A 25659-nucleotide genomic window follows, 5' to 3' on the forward strand; every position below is an offset into this window, starting at 1 on the left:
GTCTGGCCGTAGATCACATTTTCCTCTGTCTTGCCCTGCATAAGGACCACACGTCATGTAGATACGTGGCTTTGGTTGTTCTGACTGAAATGAATGTATTTTTGATATACTGTGCATGTATTGCAGTACTCTTCTTTAGGCTTACTTCATAGTGTATAGTTTGTTATGTCACACAGCCATATGCCTACCTATTAGCAGACTTACCAGTTTCATGATAATGTCAGTTGTGACCTTTTCCATATCTTATTTCAATACTTCCTGCTTAATGGGAATTCCTTATGATATATTACATTTGCTTCACACTTCGGTTAATTAAAAATGTTTTTATTAAATATGTGCCGCCTTAAGAATCTGTGATTGACAGTTTTTGTTAACGTAACTTTATATTCTTGTTTTAGTAGTTATTACTAGTATATGGAACATTGTGATACAGGTAGTTAATGTGAGGTTGACCTCCAGTAAGTGGTTTTATGTTTTACTAGTATATGACAATGTATAAATAAATATTTTACCTTTAGATTGCACTCATCGGTATATAACTGTGATTGTTTTGCTTCAGATGATCCATGGATATTGACATTAACATTATGTACGGTTTGTCAATATGTGACATTGTGGTTATCTATGCATAACATGTCATTTTGACCACCAGTTATTAGGTTCTCTTTTACTTATATGGCATATATATCTCTTTTAGTATTATATGGCATGTGTGCTTTGTTCCCTGGGTTGCATCCATACTGTGTACAACTGTTCTCTCTCTTTATATTCCTTAATTTATTTTAAACTTTGATGTCACTCCCTGTACTGTTTGGTTTTTGTTATGTGTTTACTACATTTGATGTATAATTTGATTTATAAAATTTTACACTGCCCCTTTTGTTATGTGTTTTACACTGTTATCATTCTCGTCTTTACGCAGGGGCCTGATGATCACGGAGGTAATGTTGAAACTGGTAGCAAAAGTAAAATAAAACTGGAGATTTAGGTGACTGAATTTGTTTTGATTTGACTTTTTTTATTTTGGTTGCATAAGGGCCAGAGATGGACCAACATGTTATTGACTTGCTCAATTTTTAAAGTTCTCTCTCTTGAATAAATCAACCAATTATTTGAAATTGTAATAATTGGTTTGTCTGTACATTGGTGGCACTGCAAACTTATAATGTACTAAGGAAAATATATAAGCATGTAAGTGGAGCAGAAATGCCATGGAGAATCAATCTGGTGCAGACACAGGCTGCAAATGTGAAATCCACTGACATAAGTGACTCTGACAAAGAGCAAATTGTCATGGGTGGCATTTGCAAACTGTATCACCAGCATTTGGGAATGAGTATCTTGGAAACAACAAAACTGGTTGCCTATTTGTGTGCTAATGTCATGAGCATCTATGGAAAGTGGTTGAAGGATGGTGAAACTAGAGTTGGGAGACAGGGTATTGGATGTCCCTGCTTCATCACAGAAAGTGAAGGTCGAAGACTTACACACTTGGAACATGCTCTGTACCACAGACAAAGACCAGTGGGTGCAGTTTTATGGTACAGGTAAATTAATCGGGGCTTCCAGGGGCCCATGGTAGTATTTGAAGGCGCTACGACAGCTGTGGACTATGTAAACATTATTTCAAATCACTTGTATCCGTCACACTTGAAGTCTTCTGCGATGGCACTGGCATCTTCCAGCAAGATAACTGTCAATTTCACAAGATGAGAATCATGATACAGGGCTCTGAGGAGTGTGACAGTGAATGTAGGTTGATGTCTCTGCCACCACATTCACCCAATCTGTGGAACACATCTGGGATGCTGTTGGGCATGAGCTTTGCACGCACAGACCACTGGCTCATAATTTATGGGAATTGCGTGACTTGTGTGTAGATATCCAGTTCCACATACCTCCAGAAACCTACCAAAGTCTTGTTTAAACCGTGTAATGCAGAACTGCTGTTCTAGTTCATTCAGAAGATGGACCAGCACAATCCCTACTCTTATTCCATGTGAGCTTGTGCTCAGTGTCTAATGATCTTGTCATCAACAGAATGTTAAATCGTAGTCTTCCTTCCTTTTAAAATGTTACATGGTATCATTTGTATAAATTCAGCAAAATAATGAGCTGTCCTCACATACACACAAGTGACTCAAAGCTCCAGCACACCCCTACTTTCCTTCTACAATAGAAGTCGTACCCAAGAAAAGCAAGAGTCTATTTTTTGGACTCTACCTGGCAAAAACTTATGATTTGTCTAGACGTTTTATTGTGTTGTTCATCCCTTTGCACAGTAGAAAAATTATTTATAGGAACCGCCAATAGGCCATGGTCACCCTATTGTCTGTCATATTTTTACCCACATTGGCGATGGTTTGTGAAAGTATGCTAGAGAGGCGTTATGAAGTTTGAGAAGTAGGAAAGAAGTACTGGAAGATTCAGTCTAAGTGTTGAACTGTTTGAATTACGTAGATTTCTCAGCTGATTAGAGCATCACACATGAGTACAAATTTTCAAGTCTCAGTCTAATACTGTTTTAATCTGTCAGGACATTTCATGTCAGATCTTTCTATTACCCTTAACTTTCACACAAATTTTGCAGTTATACACTCCTGGAAATGGAAAAAAGAACACATTGACACCGGTGTGTCAGACCCACCATACTTGCTCCGGACACTGCGAGAGGGCTGTACAAGCAATGATCACACGCACGGCACAGCGGACACACCAGGAACCACGGTGTTGGCCGTCGAATGGCGCTAGCTGCGCAGCATTTGTGCACCGCCGCCGTCAGTGTCAGCCAGTTTGCCGTGGCATACGGAGCTCCATCGCAGTCTTTAACACTGGTAGCATGCCGCGACAGCGTGGACGTGAACCGTATGTGCAGGTGACGGACTTTGAGCGAGGGCGTATAGTGGGCATGCGGGAGGCCGGGTGGACGTACCGCCGAATTGCTCAACACGTGGGACGTGAGGTCTCCACAGTACATCGATGTTGTCGCCAGTGGTCGGCGGAAGGTGCACGTGCCCGTCGACCTGGGACCGGACCGCAGCGACGCACGGATGCACGCCAAGACCGTAGGATCCTACGCAGTGCCGTAGGGGACCGCACCGCCACGTCCCAGCAAATTAGGGACACTGTTGCTCCTGGGTTATCGGCGAGGACCATTCGCAACCATCTCCATGAAGCTGGGCTACGGTCCCGCACACCGTTAGGCCGTCTTCCGCTCACGCCCCAACATCGTGCAGCCCGCCTCCAGTGGTGTCGCGACAGGCGTGAATGGAGGGACGAATGGAGACGTGTCGTCTTCAGCGATGAGAGTCGCTTCTGCCTTGGTGCCAATGATGGTCGTATGCGTGTTTGGCGCCGTGCAGGTGAGCGCCACAATCAGGACTGCATACGATCGAGGCACACAGGGCCAACACCCAGCATCATGGTGTGGGGAGCGATCTCCTACACTGGCCGTACACCACTGGTGATCGTCGAGGGGACACTGAATAGTGCACGGTACATCCAAACCGTCATCGAACCCATCGTTCTACCATTCCTAGACCGGCAAGGGAACTTGCTGTTCCAACAGGACAATGCACGTCCGCATGTATCCCGTGCCACCCAACGTGCTCTAGAAGGTGTAAGTCAACTACCCTGGCCAGCAAGATCTCCGGATCTGTCCCCCATTGAGCATGTTTGGGACTGGATGAAGCGTCGTCTCACGCGGTCTGCACGTCCAGCACGAACGCTGGTCCAACTGAGGCGCCAGGTGGAAATGGCATGGCAAGCCGTTCCACAGGACTACATCCAGCATCTCTACGATCGTCTCCATGGGAGAATAGCAGCCTGCATTGCTGCGAAAGGTGGATATACACTGTACTAGTGCCGACATTGTGCATGCTCTGTTGCCTGTGTCTATGTGCCTGTGGTTCTGTCAGTGTGATCATGTGATGTATCTGACCCCAGGAATGTGTCAATAAAGTTTCCCCTTCCTGGGACAATGAATTCACGGTGTTCTTATTTCAATTTCCAGGAGTGTACTTCGACCTTCCAAATGCACTAAAACTGTTTACTGGACTGTGAACTGAGGCCTAGGTAATTGTCTTCCTCGATCAAGCATACAAATATGCACAGACCGTCTCAAAGCTTCACTTTGATTGTACCTCTGTTCATATTTTTCCAACTCCATGGGGACTCCCCATGCATACCTAGTATAATAGAACATCTGGGAGTGGGGCTGTGGTGAAGACCAGCTTAACCACAACCCACAGTGTGCTTTACTGATTACATTAAAATTCTTCTGCGGATTGTATGATGAAATGAGTCTTCTTGACAAATGATTACTGATGTGTAACTTAGACGTGACCGTATTTGCCTCTAATTGTCAAACCATCCCCAAGACCATGATAATCCTTTCATTTGTACACACCAATACATCACATTTTACACAAATGTAAGAACAAAAGTTTATCTGTAAGTGTTGACAGACACCATTACTAGACTCTGGTGTAAAACTGCACTATACAGAATGTAACATGTATAAGTGCAAATAGTTTTTATGTGGTACCTTAATACATATACACATCATTGTGTTGGTTGTTTTTTCTCTGCATCTAACAGTCTTCCCACAAACCTGTCACAAACTTTGTGACCTTGCTCTTGCCACACATACTTGGAGGCTCTAACCAATTTAAAAACACGCAACTTGTAATAGCTATAATTATTAGTTCGCAAATGGCATAAATACAGATGTAATATTGTTCAGTACACTGTCCTCAGTCACCAATAGAAATATCTGCACTTATACCCATTACATTCTGTAAATTCACAAGCAACCTGAATTACACACAACTACATATCAGTATGTAGCATTCTCTTCTGCCGTGATAATAGCAGAAATATGCTGTCCATAGTCTCTGTAAGACACTGAAAGCATTGGGGAGCTATCCTGACCCATATACAAGTGAGGTGGTCCAGCTGTTAAGACAATGAGCTCACGTTCAGAAGAGTAGTAGTTCAAAATCCTATCCAGGATTGGAGTTTTCCGTTTGTTTTGCTAAATTTCTTAAGGTTCAATAAAATTGAAATAGGTTGACTTGAAGATATTTGCACACACGTGTGCCCACACATGCGCGCACCCACCCACCCACCCACCCACACACACACACACACACACACACACACACACACACACACACACACACACACACACACACAAACACACACACACACATAATTTTATGTTGTCTATACCAAACCATTCTGTTGCAATTTAGGACTTTGCTTTTGACTAGGTGAATATAAGGAAATGACAGAAAATGTTCCATAAAGAGACACTTAAATGAAAAAGAATGTCATTATGTGTAATATATTGTAAACCTCATATATTATAACTTAAAATATCATTGAAAAATAAGTGCAAGTTTTTTTCCTTCCTTTTCGGCTCACTTGAATGTCAGTGGATAGTGATATTGATAGTAAAGTAAAATAAAGTCAAGTCATGTGACATTGTTAGCTGGGAGATCCCCCAAGAGCAGGTTCAGCCATCTAATTGGGAAGGTTTTCCTGTCCTTGGAGCACAGTGGCACCTTTCCTTTGCAGACTGCAAGATTTATGTGTATCTGGTTAAGTGTAGGTGACTGTAATGTATGCGTGTAGTGTGGTGTCATGTTTGTGTTGGATGATGCAAAAAGGAAGAGGATGGGACCCAGTGCCACCACATAACCTACTCCTCTCGAATAGCACCAAGGGGACTGCTGAGTTTAATGGCCCCATCCAACAGATGGATCACCATCAACAGCCACAAGCCCACACTGCATGAGATACTGTGGAAATGTTTAGAATTTAATCCAGGGCACTGGTGCAAGGACTGTGATGTGATAATAAAATATTATGACAGTAACAGTATTTTTATTACTGGCTGCATGTGTGGATGACTTTCGTTGCTGTTGCATTTCAGCAGTTTCATCTGATACTCTTTAGTTATTACAGCCTATACTATATATCTGTATGAATACAGAATACGTGTTGTATCAGTCTGTTAATTAAAAACTTTTATGTTAAAAATTTTCCTTTACAGACAAATTTAAGCCATGTGTAACACACCGTGATCTCAACTCAAGAAATATTCTTGTGAAAGCAGATTTATCATGCTGTCTTTGTGACCTGGGATTTGCCATGAAGATTTCTGGTTCAAAGTATTTTTACAACGGTGAAGAGCAGCATGCAGAAACAAAATCGATCAATGATGTAAGTTCTTAATGTTATGATGCCCGGACACCACAGTATATAGAAATAGTTGACATTCGATGTTCAGCATATGGCTATAATTATAAATTTACGTAGGACATAGCACATAGAAGTGTAATTCTTTCCTGTGTACTGAGCACTAAAGATTCACCTTTAACTACATACACAAAACAGTCAAGTAACTTACACACAGAGTGATGTAAAAAGACACATTACTGGTGTGCATATGTTAACTCTGTGCATTATTTCTTAATACAATTAATAAGGTGTAAGTATAACAATAACGAGGAAAGTGTTCAAGTATTTTATGTCTTCATAACTTACAAAATTGTTACCAAAATCAGTCCTTGAAACAATATTGTTCATCAGAATTGATGGTGATGAAAGAAGTTAGTTTCTTTGGCCATTACTAACAACACAGGATATAACTTGCCACTGAGATTAGCAAGCATATGTACAAGGTCAGTTTGGAAAGTAACCTCCATTTGGCTCTAAATAAAAAGCTTGCATGGAAAAAAATTGCTACATATATCTTGAAACTACAGCTTTTTGCTATATTTCCAACATGGTCAACATTTAAATTTAAGTATTTGTGATAGTGTTTCTTTATAAATTCCTTCTTCATTAAATTCTTCTGCCTGGGGCCATAGCCAGTCTTCATGGCATTTTGAAGTTCACACACAAGCCACTTCTTCGTGTGAGCAAAGAGATGAAAAACACTTGGTGCGAAGTCTGGACTGTATGGGGGGTTAAAAACATCCCATTTGAACTACTTCAAAATCTCTAGAGCTTTTCAGGCATCATGAGGATGAGCATTGTCACACAAAAAAAAAAGAAAAAAAAAAGAAAAGACACATGCTATATTGACAATTGTTTGCACTTAAGTTTCTTTGGAGTTTCACAGTAGACATCTGAAATTATTGTCGTTCAACACTTCATAAATTCAACAGCAAAACTCCTCGGCATCCCAAAAAATCATAGTCGTAACCTTCCTGGATGATAAAGTTTGGTGGGCTTTCTTCAGCTTGAATGGAGAATAAGTATGGCCCCAAGCCATTGACTTTTTTTTTTTTTTTTAAACATATATGCATGCCACCCAAGTTTCATCACTAGTCAGAATTCTGTTTTAAAAAAAAAAACCTTCCCCTTCAGCATTGAATCTTGAAAAGAAGTGTAAGGCATATCCCATTCATTTGGTTTTCTACATCTACATCTACATTTACATATGTACTCCGCCAGCCACCAAACGGTGTGTGGCGGTGGGCACAATTCACGCCAAAGTCATATTCACCCCCCCCCCCCCCCTCCCCTCTGTTCCACTTGCGGATCGCACAAGGGAAAAACGACTGTCTGAATGCCTCAGTACGAGCTCCAATTTCCCTTATCTTTGAATGGTGATCATTGCGCGATTTGAAAGTTGGTGGTAATAATATATGCTCTACATCCTCGCCGAAGATCGGATTTCAAAATTTAGTGAACAGCCCCTTCTGTTTAGCGCGTCGTCTATCTGCAAGTATGTCCCACTTCAAACTTTTAATGAGATCTGTAATGCTCTCACGATGGCTAAATGTACTGGTCACAAATCTTGCCACTCTTCTTTGGACCTTCTCAATCTCTTGAATCAGACCCAACTGGTAAGGGTCTCATACAGATGAACAGTACTTGGACGAACTAACGTATTGTAAGCAATTTGCTTTGTTGAAGGACTGCATCACTTCAGGATTCTACCAATAAACCACAATCTAGACTTCGCCTTGCCTGTTACTTGTGTAGTCTGATCATTCCATTTGATATCATTTCAAATAGTCACACCAAGACACTTGATGGATGTTACCACTTCCAGAGACTGGGCATTTATTTTGTACTTGTACATTAACAGGGATTTTTGCCTTGATATACGCAGTAGGTTACACTTACCAATATTGAGAGATAACTGCCAGTCGTTACACCATGCATTTATTTTTTGCAAATCTGCATTGATTTGTTTACAATTTTCATGTGATACTACTTTACTGTGGACTACAGCATCAACAACAAACAGTCTAATGCCACTGTCAATACCATCAACCAGATTGTTTATGTAAATCGTAAAAAGCAGCGGACCTATTACACTGCTCTGAGGCACACCTGAAGTTACGCTTGTTTCTGTTGAAGTCACCCCATTCAGGATGACATACTGCTCTCTGTCTGTTAGAAAACTTTCTATCCAACCACATATGTCATTGGGTAGACCATAAGTGCGCACTTTTTGGAGCAATCGGCTGTGTGGAACTGAGTTGAATGCCTTTCGAAAGTAGAGAAATATGGCATCAACCTGGTAGCCGGTATCTAGAGCCTGTTGTATATCATGCACAAAGAGGGCCAGCTGTGTCTCGCATGACGGCTGTTTCCTAAAACCGTGCTGGTTTCTGCAGCTGAGCTTCTCAGAGTTTAGAGAGGTCATTATGTCTGAACACAACTATGTTCCATGATTCTACAACAAATCAATGGCAGCAAAATTGGCAGGTAATTATGTGCATCCAATTTTCTCCCCTTTTTATAGATTGCTATGACCTGGGCCTTTTCCCAGTCCTGTGGAACTTTCCACTGTTCCAATGATCTCTGATAGGTGATGGATATGAATGGTGCTATATTTGTAGCATAGTCAACATATAATCTTATGGGGATACCGTCTGGGCCAGACGCCTTCCTGGTGTATAAGGATCTTAACTGCTTTACAATCCCAGATACACTAAACACTATGTCACCCATCCTTAAATTTGTTTGATGAATGAAAAGGGGAATGGTGCTGCAGTCCTCTATCCTAAACGAGTTTTTGAAAGCTAGGTTTAGAGTTTCAGCCTTCTGTTTCTCATCATCTGTAGCATTACCCATACTGTCAGCAAGAGAAGGTATTGAATTATTTGTAGCATTCATAGATTTTATGTACGACAAATTTTTTTTTTTTTTTTTTTAAGAATCTGCAGATAAAATATTGCTTGTTAAGAGAATCTTTCATTGTCCTTCTGACAGCTGCTTTCATTTCGCAATAATTTCTGTTTGTCAGCGGGGCAGTGACTACGTTTAAAATGACTGTTCAAAATTCTCTGCTTTCTCAGCAATTTCCTAAGATGTTTGTTGTACCAAGGTGGATCCTTTCCCTCCCCTATATCTTTGCTAGGCACATACTTCTCTAGCATGTGGTGGACAATACCTTTAAATTCTGACCAAAGATGCTCAATATCTTTGTCCCCCATGGTGAATGCTTGGAGCTGACTATGAAGATATTCATTAATGACACTTTGATTTGCTTTCCCAAACAAGAAAACTCTACGCTATTTCTTTGGTGTTTTTGCAATTTGCACTGACATAGAAACCACAACGACATTATGGTCACTAATACCTTCTTCTAGATTAACTTCCTCAGAATGATCAGGTCTGTTTGTCACCAAGAATCTAATATGTCCCCGTCTTGAGTAGGTTTTCTAACCAACTGCTCGAGGATGTATGTTGACAGCACTCCTGGAATAACTTCACACGAGTCTTTGCTTCTGCCCCCTGTGATAAATGTGTAATTTTCCCAGTCAGTGGATGCCAGCTTAAAGTCTCCACCTATAACTAATGGATAATGTGGATATTTATTTCCTATGTACTCAAGGCTTTCCCTGAAACATTCTGCGACGTTTGCTGTGGATGCAGGTGCTCTATAAAAACATCCTAATACAGTGGTCAGTCCTTGCCCGATTGACAGCTTTATCCAGACCATTTCACAGTCTTGGTGACAAACAGGCCTGATTTTCTAGATGAAGTTAATCTAGAAGAAGGTATTAGTGACCCTAATGTCGTTGTGTCTTCTATGTCAGTGGAAGTTGCAAAAACACCAAAGAAGCAACGTAGAGTTTTCTTGTTTAGGAAAGCAAATAAAAGTGTCATCAATGAAAATCTTCATAGTCAGCTCCAAGCATCTCAACTGCATTTAAACAGCTTTTAACTGCAATGAACACACCACCTCCCATAGCATCAGTCCTATCCTTCTTAAACATTGTCCAATCCGAGTTCAAAATTTCACTGCTATTTATGTCTGGTTTCAACAAGCTTTCAGTACCTAATACAATATTGGCATTGCTACTTTCCAGGCTTTAGGAACAGACCTTTTGTCAAGTGAGCAGATGTTTATTTCAGAGAGTAGCTTGGGGATCTTGCTACAGATACCTCAACAATTTACTAACATGAGATGTAGCATATTTAAATCCTTTAGAATGACCTGTTTAGGCAAACTAACAATTTTTACAGTTGGCACATGTGCATCAATGTCATGAACTGGTAATTTTTCAGGCCAATGGTTTGTTTCCCCAGGAGAGGAACCTAACCTAACAAAAACCCCTGTGCATGCCACAAGTACTGTGCTATCCATTTAGCTGCCTCCGTAGGTCAAGGAATCTACAACCATTTTCGTCACGGAGTCGACGTAGCCTCTGGTTTAAATTCTCCACGTGACTCCAAACCAGAGGACCCCAGTCCACCCGGGGTATGATGCTGCAGATCGTCAGCTTGGCTTCCACTCCTTGAGAGATGGAGGCCGCCTTCGCCAACTTAGCCAGCCGTCGAAAGGACCCAATGATTTCCTCTGTACCCCAATGACAGGTATCGTTGGTTCCAACGTGTGCGACAATCTGCAGCTGACTGCACTCCGCACGCTTGATAGCCGCCGGAAGAGCCTCTTCCACATCCCGGACAAGGCCCCCCAGCAAGCACACCGAGTGAACATTGGACTTCTCCCCCATCCTAACCGCTATGTTCCTGGGGGGCTCCGTGACCCACCTAACGTTGGAGCTCCCAATAACTAACAAACCCCTGCCCCCATGTGCCTGTCTGGACCTTGCTGAAGTGCTGAAGGAGCAGCTACTATCCTGGCAGAAGGTACATTTTCATCTGGCTCAGTCTCCCCTACAGCATCAGATACCATACTGAATCTATTAGAAAAGTGCATGGGATTTGGCAAGAGCTTGCATCTCGCATGCAGCCTTCACCTTGAGGCTCGAGACCTTGGCACAGTCCGCCACCCACACTGAGGTGAGAGTGGGCTGGCCGGCTCAGTCGCACCTGTGGTCGGCTCAGCGGTAGAGGGTTCATTGAACCATTTTCATATTACTTCTCTACCATTCCACTCTCGAATGAGGCGTGGGAGAAAGGAACACCTAAATCTTTCTATTCAAGCTCTGATTTCTCTCATTTTATTATGATGATCATTTCTCCTTACATAGATGGGTGTCAACAAAATATTTTCGCATTCAGAAGAGAAAGTTGGTGACTGAAATTTCGTAAATAGATCTTGTCGCACAGCAATATTCCAGCAGAGGATGGAAAAGTGTAATGTAGACTGTCTCTTTAGTGGGTTTGTCGCATCTTCTAAGTGCTCTGCCAACAAAGTGCAGTCTTTGTTTTGCCTTCCTCAATATATTATCTATGTGGTCTTTCCAATTTAAGTTGCTCGTTATTGTAATTCCTAGGTAGTTAGTCGAATTGACAGCCCTTAGATTTGTGTGCTTTATCGTATACCCAAAATTTATCAGATTTCTTTTAGTACCCATGTCTAGGACCTTGCACTTTTCTTTGTTTAGTGCCAATTGCCACTTTTCACACGATACAGAACTTCTCTCTAGATCATTTTGTAATTGGAATTGATCGTCTAATGATTTTACTAGACGGTAAATTACAGCGTCATCAGCAAACAATGTAAGGGGGCTGCTCAGATTATCACCTAGATCATTTATGTAAATCAGGAGCACCAGAGGGCCTATGACACTACCTTGCAGAATGCCAGATATCACTCCTGTTCTACTCGATGATTTACCACCTATCACTGCGAACGGTGACCTCTCTGAGAGGAAATCACGAATCCAGCCACACAACTGAGATGATACTCCATATGCACTCAATTTGATTAATATTTGCTTGTGAGGAACGGTATCAAAGGCCTTCTGTAAATCTAGAGATATGGAATCTATTTGAGATCCCCTGTTGACAGCACTCATTACTTCCTGGGAGAACGATATTTTCTGAATCCATGTTGGTTATGTATCAATAAGTCATTTTCTTCAAGGTGATTCATAATGTTCGAATACAGTATATCATCCAAAATCCTACTGCAAATTGAGTAAGAGGTGGATTGACTGATCAGTTTTTCTGATGGTGTTGAGAGATCTGCACCATTTGTTAGAAAATTGTGGTTTGTAAGTAAGATGTAGGACATAAGAATTTGGGGCCAGAGGCCAAAAGGCTCTTGAGTAGACAGTAGAAGAGGAGAATTGGTATCTGTCTGAGGGTGGTGTGTTTCTGTAATAAACAGTTAATGAAGGTTAGGGACTAACAATTTGAATAGCTGAAGATCTATATGTCCCATAGTAAGTCTTTTACATACCTAGGAGGTGAAGTTTGGGAGAGATCCAGTGAAAGTTTTGCAAGTTCAGTGAACATCAGAAGTAAATACAGTCAGGTGGCCTCTGGTGACCAAGTGAAATGGTACTGGGGTTAAGACACTGCTCTTATATTTGGGAGGAGTGGGATTAAAATCCAGTCTAGCCATACAGTAGTTTTCTGCAATTTCTGTAAATAACTTCAGGCAAATGCCAGAATGGTTACTTTAGTATGACTATAACCAATTTCCTTTTGTAATCTTGTAATGAAGAATCAACAAGTGCATTTGGTCAGCACACCATCTTCCCAGCTGTATGTCAGTTTATGAGACCAAAGCCACTACTTTTCAGTCAAGTAGCTAATTAGTTTGCCTCACAAGGGCTGAATGCACCACGCTTGCCAACAGCAATTGGCAGCCTGGATGGTCACCCATCCAAGTGCTAGCCCATCATGACAGCGCTTAACTTTGGTTATCTGATGGGAAACGGTGTTACCGCTGCGGGAAAATTGTACCCCAAATACTTTATCAGAACTAGAGACAAACACTGAGGGTGGATTTTCAATAGTTGTGCAGAATGTAGATCGTGAGGCGATTGACAGATGGAATGGGGGAACAACTCTTACTTTCCTAGAAGTAAACAAGTGAATTTGTTGATCATATTACTGACCAGGAACCAAGCAAGCTGAGTGTCAGACACTCTAAAACAAAAGAAATGTTATACAATGAAAAAATTATCTGAATGGGACAGCAGATGGTAGATGTGATGTACATGTGCAGACAAACAAATGATTTCAATTTCAGAAAAATTGGATGTTTTATTCAAGAGAAAGAGCTTCACAAATTGAACAAGTCAGTAATGCATTGGTCAACCTCTGGCCCTAATGCAAGCAGCTATTCAGCTTGACACTGATTGATGTATTGTTGGATGTCTTCCTTGGGATATCATGCCAAATTCTGTCTAATTGGCACGTTAGATTGCCAAATTCTGGGATGGTTGGAGGTTCTGTCCATAATGCTCCAAATGTTCTCTGCCTTGTAGAGACCCAGTGACTTTTTTGCCCAAGGTAAGGTTTGAAAAGCATGAAGACAAGCAGTAGCAGCTCACACCCTGTGTGGATGGGTGTTATCTTGCTGAAACGTAAGCCTGGGATGGCTTGCGTTGGAGGGCAACAAAACGGGGTGTAGAATGTAGCCCACATATCTCTGTGGTGTTAAGTTGCTACAGAGAACAACCAAAGGGGTTACACTCTGAAGTGAAATGACATCCCAGACCTTCACTCCTGACTGTCAGGCTGTATGGCAAGTGACACTCAGGTTGGTGTCCTGTGGCTGTCCTGGGCAGCTCTGTCTATGTCTTCAGCCTGAAATCTCATTGACTGGAGTTGGATTGTCTTCAGTGATGAGTACCACTTCAAATTGAGCCCTGATGACCTCTGAAGACATGTCTAAAGATGCCCTGGACCGTGGTGGGATACCAACTTGATTGTCGCCTGCCATACAACCCAACAACCAGGAGTGATGGTCTAGAGTTACATTTCTTTTCATAGCAGGACCCCTTTAGTTGTCGTCTATGGTGCCCTTACAGCATGGTGGTATATTGACTATGTCCTCTGCCCCATTTCATCGCCCTTCATGGCAAGCCAGCCTAGGCTTTCATTTCAGGAAGATAATGCCCACACCCACAGGGAGTGAGTTTCTACTACTTGTCTTCACACCTGTCAAACCCTGCCTTGGCCAGTAAGGTCACCGGATCTCTCCCCAATTGAGAAAATTTGGAGCATTATGGGTAGGGCCCTCCAACCAGCTTGGGATTTTAACAATCAACACAACATTTGGATAGAATCTGGCATGATATCCCTCAACAACTCATATCAATCATTGCCAAGCTGAAAAACTGGTTGCATAAGAGCCAGAGTTGGACCAACATGTTATTGGCATGCTCAATTTGTAAAGCTCTTTCTCTTGAATAAATCATCCAGTTTTTCTGAAATTGTAATCATTTGTTCATCTGCACATGTACATCACATCTGATTTCCATCCCATTCAGATAATTCCTTCATGGTGGGTCATTTTTTTTTTGTCTTAGAATGTATGTGATCACACAAGATAACCCACATTCCTCTGAACTTTTGTGGGCATGGGCTCCTTTCCAGCATTTCAACTGGAAGAACATCCATCATAGAAGAGATTGGAACCTTGAGGTTTGTGGTTGCTAAAGAGTATTCCATGCCAGTGGGCTGCTAATTGACTTTAAAGACCATCGTGATCTACGGTGTGCTTTGTGGCACAAAAGCCATATAAATAGTGAACATCATTATTTAAAAAACACAACATATCCATATAATTGATTTGTTGTGCCTATCTGTGACTCAGCATCTCCAATATTGTTACATTCCATCCTGGATTTTCCATATGAATTTTGTCCGCAGCTCGTGGTTGTGAGGTAGCGTTCTCGCTTCCTGTGCACGGGTCCCAGGTTCGATTCCTGGCGGCGTCAGGGATTTTCCCTGCCTCGAGATGACTGGGTGTTGTTGTGTCATCTTCATCATCATCGTTATTCATCCTTATTACGGTCAGAGGAAGGCAATGGCAAACCACCTCCGATAGGACCTTGCCTAGTACGGCGGTGCGGGTCTTCCGCATCGTCCCCTACGCTCCTCGGAGTATGGGACCTCATCATCATATGAATTTTGATGAAGTTTCTGTGCATTTAATTTTACAAAATAACACAAAATATTGTTCTTCTTACAGTAAAGATTATCCCCGCACAAGCTGTAAAAATTATTTCACTGCTTTCCTTTTCTATTATGAAATTTCTTTAAGTTGTAACTAATGTTATCATTTGGTGGTTGCTACCATGAAATTTTTGATGTATGTGGACAGTGTGATGAAATTAATTTGTTCTGAAAAATGAAGGAAGAAAGTAACTGAGACATTTAACCAGCAATTTTTAAATATCACTGCACAAATTGCTGCAGGTCTATAGACAAGACAGAATACTCTAAATATAAAGAGTCCAATAGAAAGCTTGACCTTGAAGTATTACTTGGTTCTTTCAATTTGACATCAGTTATTGATTTACCCCAATAAAGCGGAACATGTCTGGTGAAAAAAAATCACGCATTTTTGTAGTTGCATAGACAGAACAAAAATACCCTCAAGAACTGTAATGCAACTACAGACACTATGGCCACATAAATGAAGAAACAATGTATTATTTCACTTTATTTGCATTATAAAAATTGAAAATTAAAAAAAACATGTTTTGACTTGGAGACTCGACTCCACAACCCTTGGATGTACCATTTCAACTAAGTCAACCACTGCCCAGAACCTATGCTAACATAAATGGCTCCACATAAATGCAGTTCAAGGTGGTTTGCAGAGCATAGATGTAGACATAGATGTCTCACTTGACCAATGCCAAAAAATGGTATTTTCTCTAAACAGTTGGCCATCTGGAGCTCTAACTACTATTGCTTTAATTTCTGGCCATGCCCTACATATATCATAAATTTGGACTAAACTGGTCATGACAAGTAGGCACGGTCCTCTTGTGAGCTGAAGCATTTGGTACTAACACAAGAAGAGGTAGAGTACACAAGGGTTGAAATGTTCAATTCCAGCCAAATAAGAAGTAATATACCTTTGTGAAAAATAAATCAAAGAAATACCCCATTTTACTCTATGGAAAAATTCTTTTGCAACAGCAAATAAAACCCATGGGAAGTTCTTATTTTGTACACAGAATTGAAAATTCCTTTCATTTATTTCCTCCTTTTTACATAACGTTTAAGCTATTACCTCATAACCTGTACAGTGTGTGTTTGACTTCTGTGACACTGTGTGTTTTAAATCTTAGGTGGTAAAGGAAAAATAATGCTGAACATCATTCTTTATAATGTTGATTACTACTACCGCATAATTATTATTGTTTTACTCATTACTATTAATATTCTATGCTCACACATACATTACTTGTATAAAAAATTAAAAATGAAAGAAATACCTGATTTAAGTAGAATATACCATGTCAATGGAAAATATTTTGTGTCTTCCAACCTTTTCTTATTTGTTTAACTGTTATTTGTGTTTTTAACTATGATTTTAAAATGATTTCAGGTTGGCACCTTACGCTACATGGCACCAGAAGTATTAGAGGGAGCAGTGAACCTTAGAGATTGTGAATCATCACTAAAGCAGATAGATGTGTATGCATTAGGATTAGTGCTATGGGAAATAGCAACACGGTGCGCAGATCTATATCAGCTTGGCACCTCTGTACCTCCTTATAGTATGCCTTTTGAAGCTGAAGTTGGTATGTTTGAGATGCAAACTCGATGTTTGTACTATTCATAAAACACATGTATCTATGTTTTGGTTGTAAGCTACTAATAATTCAAAAGAATAAATGGTGCTGACATTGATGATAATATACCTCATATTATGATACTACTGGGATACTTCTATAGGTGAGGTGGAGGAGGAGGAGAAAGAGGAGGAGGAGGACAACAGTGATGATGAATATTAAATGTTTTACTGTCTTAATAACTGTTTGTGTATCTAAAGTACTTACTTTCTATGCCAGTACTAAATTTTCTTCTATGCCGGTGCTACTTTTGTCATACATAGCATTTAAGATTAAATGAAAAATGGCTCTGAGCACTATGGGACTTAACTTCTCAGGTCATCAGTCCCCTAGAACTTGGAACTACTTAAACCTAACCAACTTAAGGACATCACACACACCCATGCCCGAGGCAGGATTCGAACCTGCGACTGTAGCGGTCGCGCGGTTTCAGACTGTAGCGACTAGATCCGCTCGGCCACCCTGGTCAGCTAAGATTAAATGAGAACACATTCATTAATGTATAGTGCTTTTACAGATCATGTTCTCATGAAATTGTGCTCTCCTCATTCACATTGCACATTTCATGTTCTGTCATCCAGTTTTGTCTTGTATGTTTACAGTGAGTCTGGGTAGTGTTTCACAGTAATACTATTACAAGCTGCAATTTAAATTTATGTAGTAGAAATGTGGACAAATGGTTGATCTTGTTAAGGTCCAGGACATTACATTATGCAACCCCAAATTTGTGTGATTCTACTGTCATAGTCATCACACAGCATGCTTGTGGGAGGAAGTAAGGTATACCTTTCCTTGTCGTGTGATATCTGCTAACCAAACTGTTGAGTTTATTCAAAAGAATACAAATTAACCTCTGAGGACTTGTGTGAGCCATGACCTTAATATGTCTTTGCAAAGTGTCAGTCTCAGTACATGCCCATTTGACTGTCTGCTTGATGTGTGTATCTATTATTGTGTCACATCTTGGGCTGTGTTTCATGTTATGTTCCTTGTACACTATATCCTGTAGTCCTCATTACAGTACAATGTGTGAGTTTGTTTTAACATGAAGTGCTCTGATAAAGTGTACAGTACTACGTTAATCACTGTTATAAGTGGAAGTAATTTACTGGCAGTATCCACATGTGGACCGATGTGCATTCGAACTCTCAACACAAACTTTAAAAACAAGCCTTTTCATGATTCATATTGTCTTTGTTGTAGCACATCCCATTACAGCACTATTACACTGACTAAACTAAACAAGAATGGTTCTTCTCTGGATATTCTTTCTCTTGTCCTTAAATTCAGCTTAGTGAAAAATTCCAGACTGATAAATGTATTCAAGAATCGATTGGCTGAGTGTTTCAAATGATGGCCACACAGGGTAGCCATGCGGTCTGAGGCGTCTTTTCATGGTTCATGCGGCTCCCCCCGTCGGAGGTTCGAGTCCTCCCTTGGGCATGGGTGTGTGTGTTGTCCTTAGCGTAAGTTAGTTTAAGTTAGATTAAGTAGTGCATAAGCCTAGGGACTGATGACCTCAGCAGTTTGGTCCCATAGACCTTACCACAAATTTCAATTTTTTTTAAGTGACATGGATGACTTCTAATTTTTTAGAGTTCTTCTAATGACTCTGTCTAGTATCTGCCTTCACCACAGCTAGTTTTGTATAGTCATTCTTAAATTGCACAGAATGAGCACCCTTAGCTACTTGATAGTTGTGACCAATTACAGTGAGTGATTGGTACAGGTGCTATAAAATAAAATAGAAGAGTGGGCTAGCTTTGTGAGATGAAGTAATGAAGGCAGTAAATGATAAAATAGGCAGAAACGCAAGACCCAGTAGATATCCTCAATTCATTGTGGAGTTGCTTCTTCCTGGTACCAGAAATTTTTATACCTCCAGTTGTCCATTAAAGTTTCATATTCATTTTGTTACATTTGCTTTTAAATGTAAAGGTTTCATTAAACATTTGAAGAAAACTACATAAAAGTTTGTCAAAGTTAGTACTACTTGAAATATAGTTGTCAGAAGGCCATTGAAACTGTCTTAACTTATTCTTAAATATAGTTAATTTTTTTCACTGAAGTTCCTTTTTCAGATGTCTTTTGTTACATGAAATTTCTCTATTAATTTTTGATGGTTCAGTGAATAATGCAGAGTGGGCAGAGATTCCTGTATCTAAGAAAACTTTATAAACATCTTCAAACACAAAAATTTGTTAAGATATTATCAGTACAGGTCACTGACCATGCATTTTCCCTTGTGGGTCACATTAAGTTTACTTTGAAGCCAAAGCTCTTTATTATGTCCCTGAATTTGGACACATCATTTCCTTCAGCTATGATATTAATATTTAAGTCAGCAGTTGTTACACTCTTTTTCATTTTGTTTTTATTTAGAGTTTTAAGCAGGCACCAAACTTTGGCCAGAAAAGTTTCAGTTGTTGCTTTCTCTGGTACTCTGTAAACAGAGACTACTGTGACATTTAGATCCCTTACCTTGACACAGTTGTTCTTAAATATACACCCTTCATTCAAATAATTAAAATCATTTCTCATTTTATATCAGAGCAACGAAGTATGCCCGAGTCTTCACCCAGTTTTTCCCATCTACAATAGCTGTTGGCTACTTCAAAATTTTTGATTTTATTAAGAACTTTAATATTATAATCTGTAATCTAATGTTCATTGAATCAAATAACTTTCATAATTTTAAACTCAAAAATTATAATTTGTGTCTCACCATCTTTATGACGTTTGTTTGAAAACTCAGCACCTTAGCATTTGTAATCCCGTGCATAATAAAGTGACATCCTTTCTTATGTATCATTTCAAATCTACTTGTTCCTAGCTAATGTTCTGGTCTTACAATTTTTGTTACCAAACACTGTTTATCACCCCCAGCATTCTTCATAAATTTTCCCTATTATTTAGATTTTATGTATGTCAATGGACATTTTTACTAAGACTGTCTTTACCCGTGCATTTACTGCTTATGAACTTATTAAGACTAGTATACACAGCTCATAACAGTGTTACAGTTTGTTTATATCACAGTTAATACTCTCTCTATATTGGTCACTGACAGATTTGCTGTAGACAGTACCAGTCATTATGGTTCTATATGTTTTGTGGAGGTTACTGGTACATAATCTCCTGGAAGAACAGCATGCATTCAGGAAGGGGAGATCAACAACAGATTTAATTTTTACTCTCTGACAGTTAATGGAAGAATACTATAAACTTAACTGAGATGTGTGGTTAGCCTTTCTTGATATAAAGAAAATGTTTGATGTTGTGAGCAAGGAAAAGATGTTGGAAATTCTAATAAAGAAAACTGTAATACAGGATGGCATGATACACAGGATCAAGAATTTTTCTCAAGATACCAACAGTCAAGTCAAAACACCCGTAGGAATGACTGAAACCTTTGGCATGAAATCTGGTTGGTGACAAGGTAGTCCTCATACCTGAGAGAACATCTATTGTGGAATTTGGCACTATCACATTTCTGAGCATGGTATCACCTACAACAAGGAATTGTCTCTTTTTTTCATTACTGAGAAACTCCTTGTTCTCTTTACTATATTTTACACTTCTTCACTTAGCTTCCAGTATTTGAGATGTATGTAGAAGTTTCTTCTGTAGGTGCAACAGATTCTTTGTTTGAATGAACAGGTGTATCATTCTGCCTGTTTTTAATTTTGTGAAAATAAATAATATTGTGGCCTAAATAAATAGGCATCCAGTTAGAATCTATCAAGAGCTTTGAAATGCTTGGCCAAAGATTTAAAAGCTAGAGGTACTGTCGTAGTTACAAAGTACTGCTAAGATGGTCTTGACTCCAATGTTAAAGATTTGTGAAACACTAAAAGTGTGTCAAATCTAGAAGAAAATTAGTATCTCCAAAGAAGCACAAGCAAATAGCTGTCAGAATAAACACTCTGTCAGTTTAACATATTGCTATATCAGTGAGTAGCTGGATGTCGGCTCATGCATCAGAACCTAGGAAATAAATGGATGAAGCTGCAAGGTGGAAGGGCCACCTGCATAAGAGAACACAATACTAAGCAGAAACTGAGCTAAACATAGCTGACTGACAGTGGACAAGGCACAGACCAGGACAGTGCAGAGCAACCTATGCAACAGTAAGGTCCCAAATGAAAGCCTTTGCCACAGTGATGTCAGCAGGTCAAGAAGAAAGAGAGAGACAAAGTGCAATGTGACCAGAAAGAACAACCAAGTGCCAAGCAAGGTTGTTATTGAATAGTCGATAGTACAGTGATGATAGTAACTGACAGTATTAGAATTGAGTGTAGAACTGGCTGGCCATTCACTGGGTGGCCGTTTTTATGCCAGCTATGAGGAACACTATTGGCAGGCGTATTCATGTGGTGAGACAGATGGTGCCGACGTGATACTATGCCCTCTAACGACCATCTAGGTCCATTTCCTCCAGCAGACATTCTACTTCCATGGAGCCTGATACCAGATTCCCCACCCCTTGAAACAGGTGCTTATGGGTGGAACTGCCCAGGACAGTGCCATGGGGCATGGAATAGAGGTGCAGGTGAAGACACGGTCCTATCGACTGCTGGCTGTAGGATGGGAGTGCATCCACAAGCATCCATCAGGGCGTTGCTGGCAGTGGGTGTGCCGGGGTGTTCCCATGATCTACAATCATGCAGAAGGTATTGCTGGTGCAACAATGGGGAGTCAAAAGCAGCCACCAGAAAGCAGTGGAGGAGGTGGCACTCAAGGGTGGAGGTGGTTTTGGTGACAGTACTCAAGCCCCTTCTATGTTTGGACAGATGTAACTTGCCATCCATTGGTCTCCACTACTGCACTCGGCATCCAAACCTCAGTACTCCTGTAGGTGTGAGACCACACAGCCATGCCAAGCGCATGATGCCAGGAGGGATGAGAGCGAGTCTTGAGAAGGGGCCAGCATCAGATGATGAAGCAGGGTGACATCCAACATAGTGGCAGATGATTAGACAGCTTTTCCCATTTGCTGCATAAAAGTTCAAATGAGATGTTTTGGTTCACCATTTGAGGGAAGATGAAGAAGAGGGCTGCAAATATGTTTGATGCCTTAAGCTTTACAGAAATCTTTGACGGCAGACTCTGTGAATTTTGGCCCATTATCGGAGACCAATATGTGAGGCAATCCTTACATAACTGAAACCTGTTTCAAGGCAGTGATGGTAGCATCAGTTGTGGTGGGCACCATGCATATTGCATGGGTACTTCAAATAGCATTGACAGTGAGCAATCAACGACATTGGCACTAAGAACTGGCCTGCAAAATTGAGATGGATGTGGTTCCAGGGAAGACGGGGTGAAAAGGGGGGGGGGGGGGGGATGGAGGAGGAGGAGGAGATCTTGTGCAGCTGTGAACCATTTTTTTATGTTAGTTTTGACCCCCAGCCAGTACACATGTTGGCAAACAAACACTTTCACACGGGACATCCCCCAGTGTCCTAGGTGCAGAAAGCTCAACACCTGGGGCATGACTATTTGGTTCACATCCATCTCAGTGTACAGGAGAATGACGTCAACAACAACTGAGACCCTGTGAGAAATATGTTTCCAGGAGCTGAGCTCGGTCACCAGCCAGTCGATGAGATACGTTGGCCAACCAAAGGTCACATAGCTGAGGACCTGTCGCATCGTGGGGTCCCAGCATTTGGCGGTGTGACCCAAGCAGCTATGATGGGGAAACTATCAAATTTATTTTTCTGCTCGGAATTGATGTGGAGGCAGAGGACCTCGTGTTAGTCAAAATCAGAGTCCAAGCCAGGGGGTAGATGCAACAATGTGTCAGCTTATGCCAGATGGTGTAATCTTGTGCACTCAGGAACAATGCCCAGTATTGGAGGCACTGGGCTGTCCACTCCAGGAGGCTGGGGTATAGGCTGAATAATGCCACCAATAGCTTGTGGTCTGTAAGTAGGGTGAACTTCATCTCAGAAAGGTACACATGAATTTTTTAACAGCAAACACTATCACCAATGTGTCATTTTTGATCTGGGAATAGTTTTGGTGTGCAGGGGTCAATGTTTTGGATGCTTGCAGGATGTTTGGAAATTTCCATTATAGACTTTTAGGACTTGTAGAGCGGAGCAAGTACATAACATATTCAATAGGGATCTATATCCACAAATGAGGTTTCAATTCAGATGTGTAACATGTTAATGTCTGCTGAGGGGAAAAGCCTCACTGTTGCTTATCCTGGTACGCAATAGGATAGTCAGGATGACATGTATTGCGTCATATGGTCACTGAATGTGAAATAACATTGTTGTAATGCATCAGTACTGTTCTGTGTATACAGTATTCTGGGTTCTTTTTTGTTTTGGAATAATTTAAACATGTAATATTTAAGTGTTAATACAATCAGATGAGTTTAAGAGATTAATAAGTGTTTCGTTAGGTTTCCTTTCAAATTGTTACATGATAATTGTACTGTGCCATGCCTAATTCAGTTTCTCAAGCAGAAGTGGATGAGTTAAACATCTGAACTGTAATCATTGTAAAACAGAAATGGTATGTTTTTGAATATGGGTTCCCATTCAAAATATTGTGTACGCACTCCCCTCTACAAGTCATAGAAGTTTGTAACAGGAGTTTCTGAACACCCTGTATGCTATAGGCTGCTCGGAGTCATTCCCATTCCTGTGCACTAAGACCACCTTGATGCTGTACGTAGATGTGTTTGGCACCACAACCATGCGTTACTGGATGAGAATGGTATGAGGTAAGGAGTGGATTTCAGCACGGCTTTCAATTAGTTAAAAGCCTGGTTGCAGTCAGGAGTCCAGTCGTAAGGCACGCACTTTCTACTCAACTGATTGAGGGATTGCACCATGTGGACTGTGTGAGGTAAGAACATGGAATAATAGTTGATTATGCTCAAAAACATCTGTGATTCAGGTAATTTCATCAGCTGGGGTAAGGAATCTACTGCGGCATCATTCTAGTCAGTGGGCTGATTTCCTCTTTGGTCAGCCAATGTCCCAAATACTGAACTTCTTACTGAAAAACATGCACTTCTCCAAACCACAATGCAGATCTGTGTCCTGTAGGGTTGTAAAAAAGGGTTTGCAAATGCTCCTGGTGGGAGGGTCCCATAACAGTAATCAGCTAAGTAATTAATTCAAGTCAGAATTAGCTGGGCTTGCTGTTCCAGAAACCTTTGGAAAATTGCTGGGGCCAAGGAAATGCCAAATGTGAGTTACTTGTACTTATATAATCCAAAAGACATGTTAATGACAACAGTGTTCTGGGATTCCTCATCTAAGGGTATAGCTGGAGGTAAGCACTGGTAAGGTCAGTCTTGGCACAGTATTCCCCTGCTGCATGTTTGGTGAGGAGGCCTTGCTGCCAGGGGATATGATTTCACTTGAAATTGGACATTGATGGCAGCCTTGAAATCTCCACACATTTGGAGAGAACCATTGCGCTTTCTGATGACTAGTGGAAAGGCTCATTTTAGATTTCACCAGCTCGATAACAGCCACAGCCTGGAGATGGTCTAGCTGCTGCTTTGCAGCAGCACATAAGGTAACTGCAATTGCTCTTTCATGCTAAAAACGTGGCGTGGTGTCTGGCCGAGATTGACGCTCGCTTGAAAGTCTGAGGCACACACCCAATACACTGAAATAAAGAATAAAGAACACAGTGTAGAGATTGTCCAGTTCCCCGATAGTGGCTGCAGTTGATACAACTGTAACTTCATCAGAAATAGAAAACCCAAACAGTGTAAAGGTCAAAAATGTTTGTAACAGATGGGTGGTCAATGACAAAGAACATAATGAGCCGCATAATGCATTTGTAGACTGCAATGGTCAAGAACTGCCCACGTAGAGGACCAGACACTTCGCTGTAGGCCGCCAAACACTTAAATGGTGTGAACAACTCGGGTGAGCTCAGTTGTGCATATATTGCCTGGTTTATTGAAGAAACAGTGGCCCCTGTATCCACCTGGAAACAGACATGCTGGTGAGAAATGCGAAGTGTGAGGAACAAATTCTCCATGAAGGGTTGCCAGAGGGACCACTGAGTGCAGCACATGTATAGTGTCCTAGTGCACTCGTGGGGTGGGATCAGAGCAGGTTGCATGGCTTTGACACACTGAATTGAGCTGACCCCTTTGTCAGCACATGCAGGACCCATAGCAATCAGAATAGTCTGCTCGGGAATGAGCAGAACAACACTGTAGTCATGAAGGGAGCAGCCCCTGTGACTACCACCAAGGGGCGATCAGATCTTTGGACACCGTAGGAATCTGGGATGACTGATGTTGTTGATGATGATGATGATGATGATGAATCACAATGTTGCTGCAACCTGGGGGTTTGTCCTATGCCTGTGATGTGATGTGGGGTGGAATGCATTAACCACTGCAACTTCTGGCCTCACATTGAGTCATTCTTAGCAGCCTGCCCAAATTTGAACAAGTGTGCGATGTGGAAGATGTCCTCCAATGATAGGCTATCCAGTTTAATTGCCACTGTGTGGACCTCTGGATCAGGTGCCAGTTGAACCATAATGTCAAAAATAAGGAGACTTGATTGGGGCAAGTGAAGTCGCATTTGTGCTGAGAACTTGTAAGTCAGTGACCCAGGAGCAGTATGATTATCCAGGCTGTCAATGGTATTTGTGAAACTCAAGTCTGGAG

At 41.0% G+C, this 25659-nt stretch overlaps 1 protein-coding gene across 5 annotated transcripts in view; it reads left to right on the forward strand.

The window, feature by feature from the left end:
- Window positions 1-25659, forward strand: part of LOC126471009 (bone morphogenetic protein receptor type-2) — a 378855-nt gene that overhangs the window by 305951 nt on the left and 47245 nt on the right. For all 5 annotated transcript variants that reach the window (XM_050099064.1, XM_050099067.1, XM_050099068.1 and 2 more), the window contains 2 exons: window positions 6059-6228; window positions 16748-16943. In XM_050099064.1, the coding sequence (XP_049955021.1) occupies window positions 6059-6228; window positions 16748-16943 (366 nt within the window). The remainder of the gene's footprint in view (window positions 1-6058; window positions 6229-16747; window positions 16944-25659) is intronic.

This window comes from Schistocerca serialis, chromosome 3, assembly GCF_023864345.2.
Source record: "Schistocerca serialis cubense isolate TAMUIC-IGC-003099 chromosome 3, iqSchSeri2.2, whole genome shotgun sequence".
NCBI classification, from domain to species: Eukaryota; Metazoa; Arthropoda; class Insecta; order Orthoptera; family Acrididae; genus Schistocerca; species Schistocerca serialis.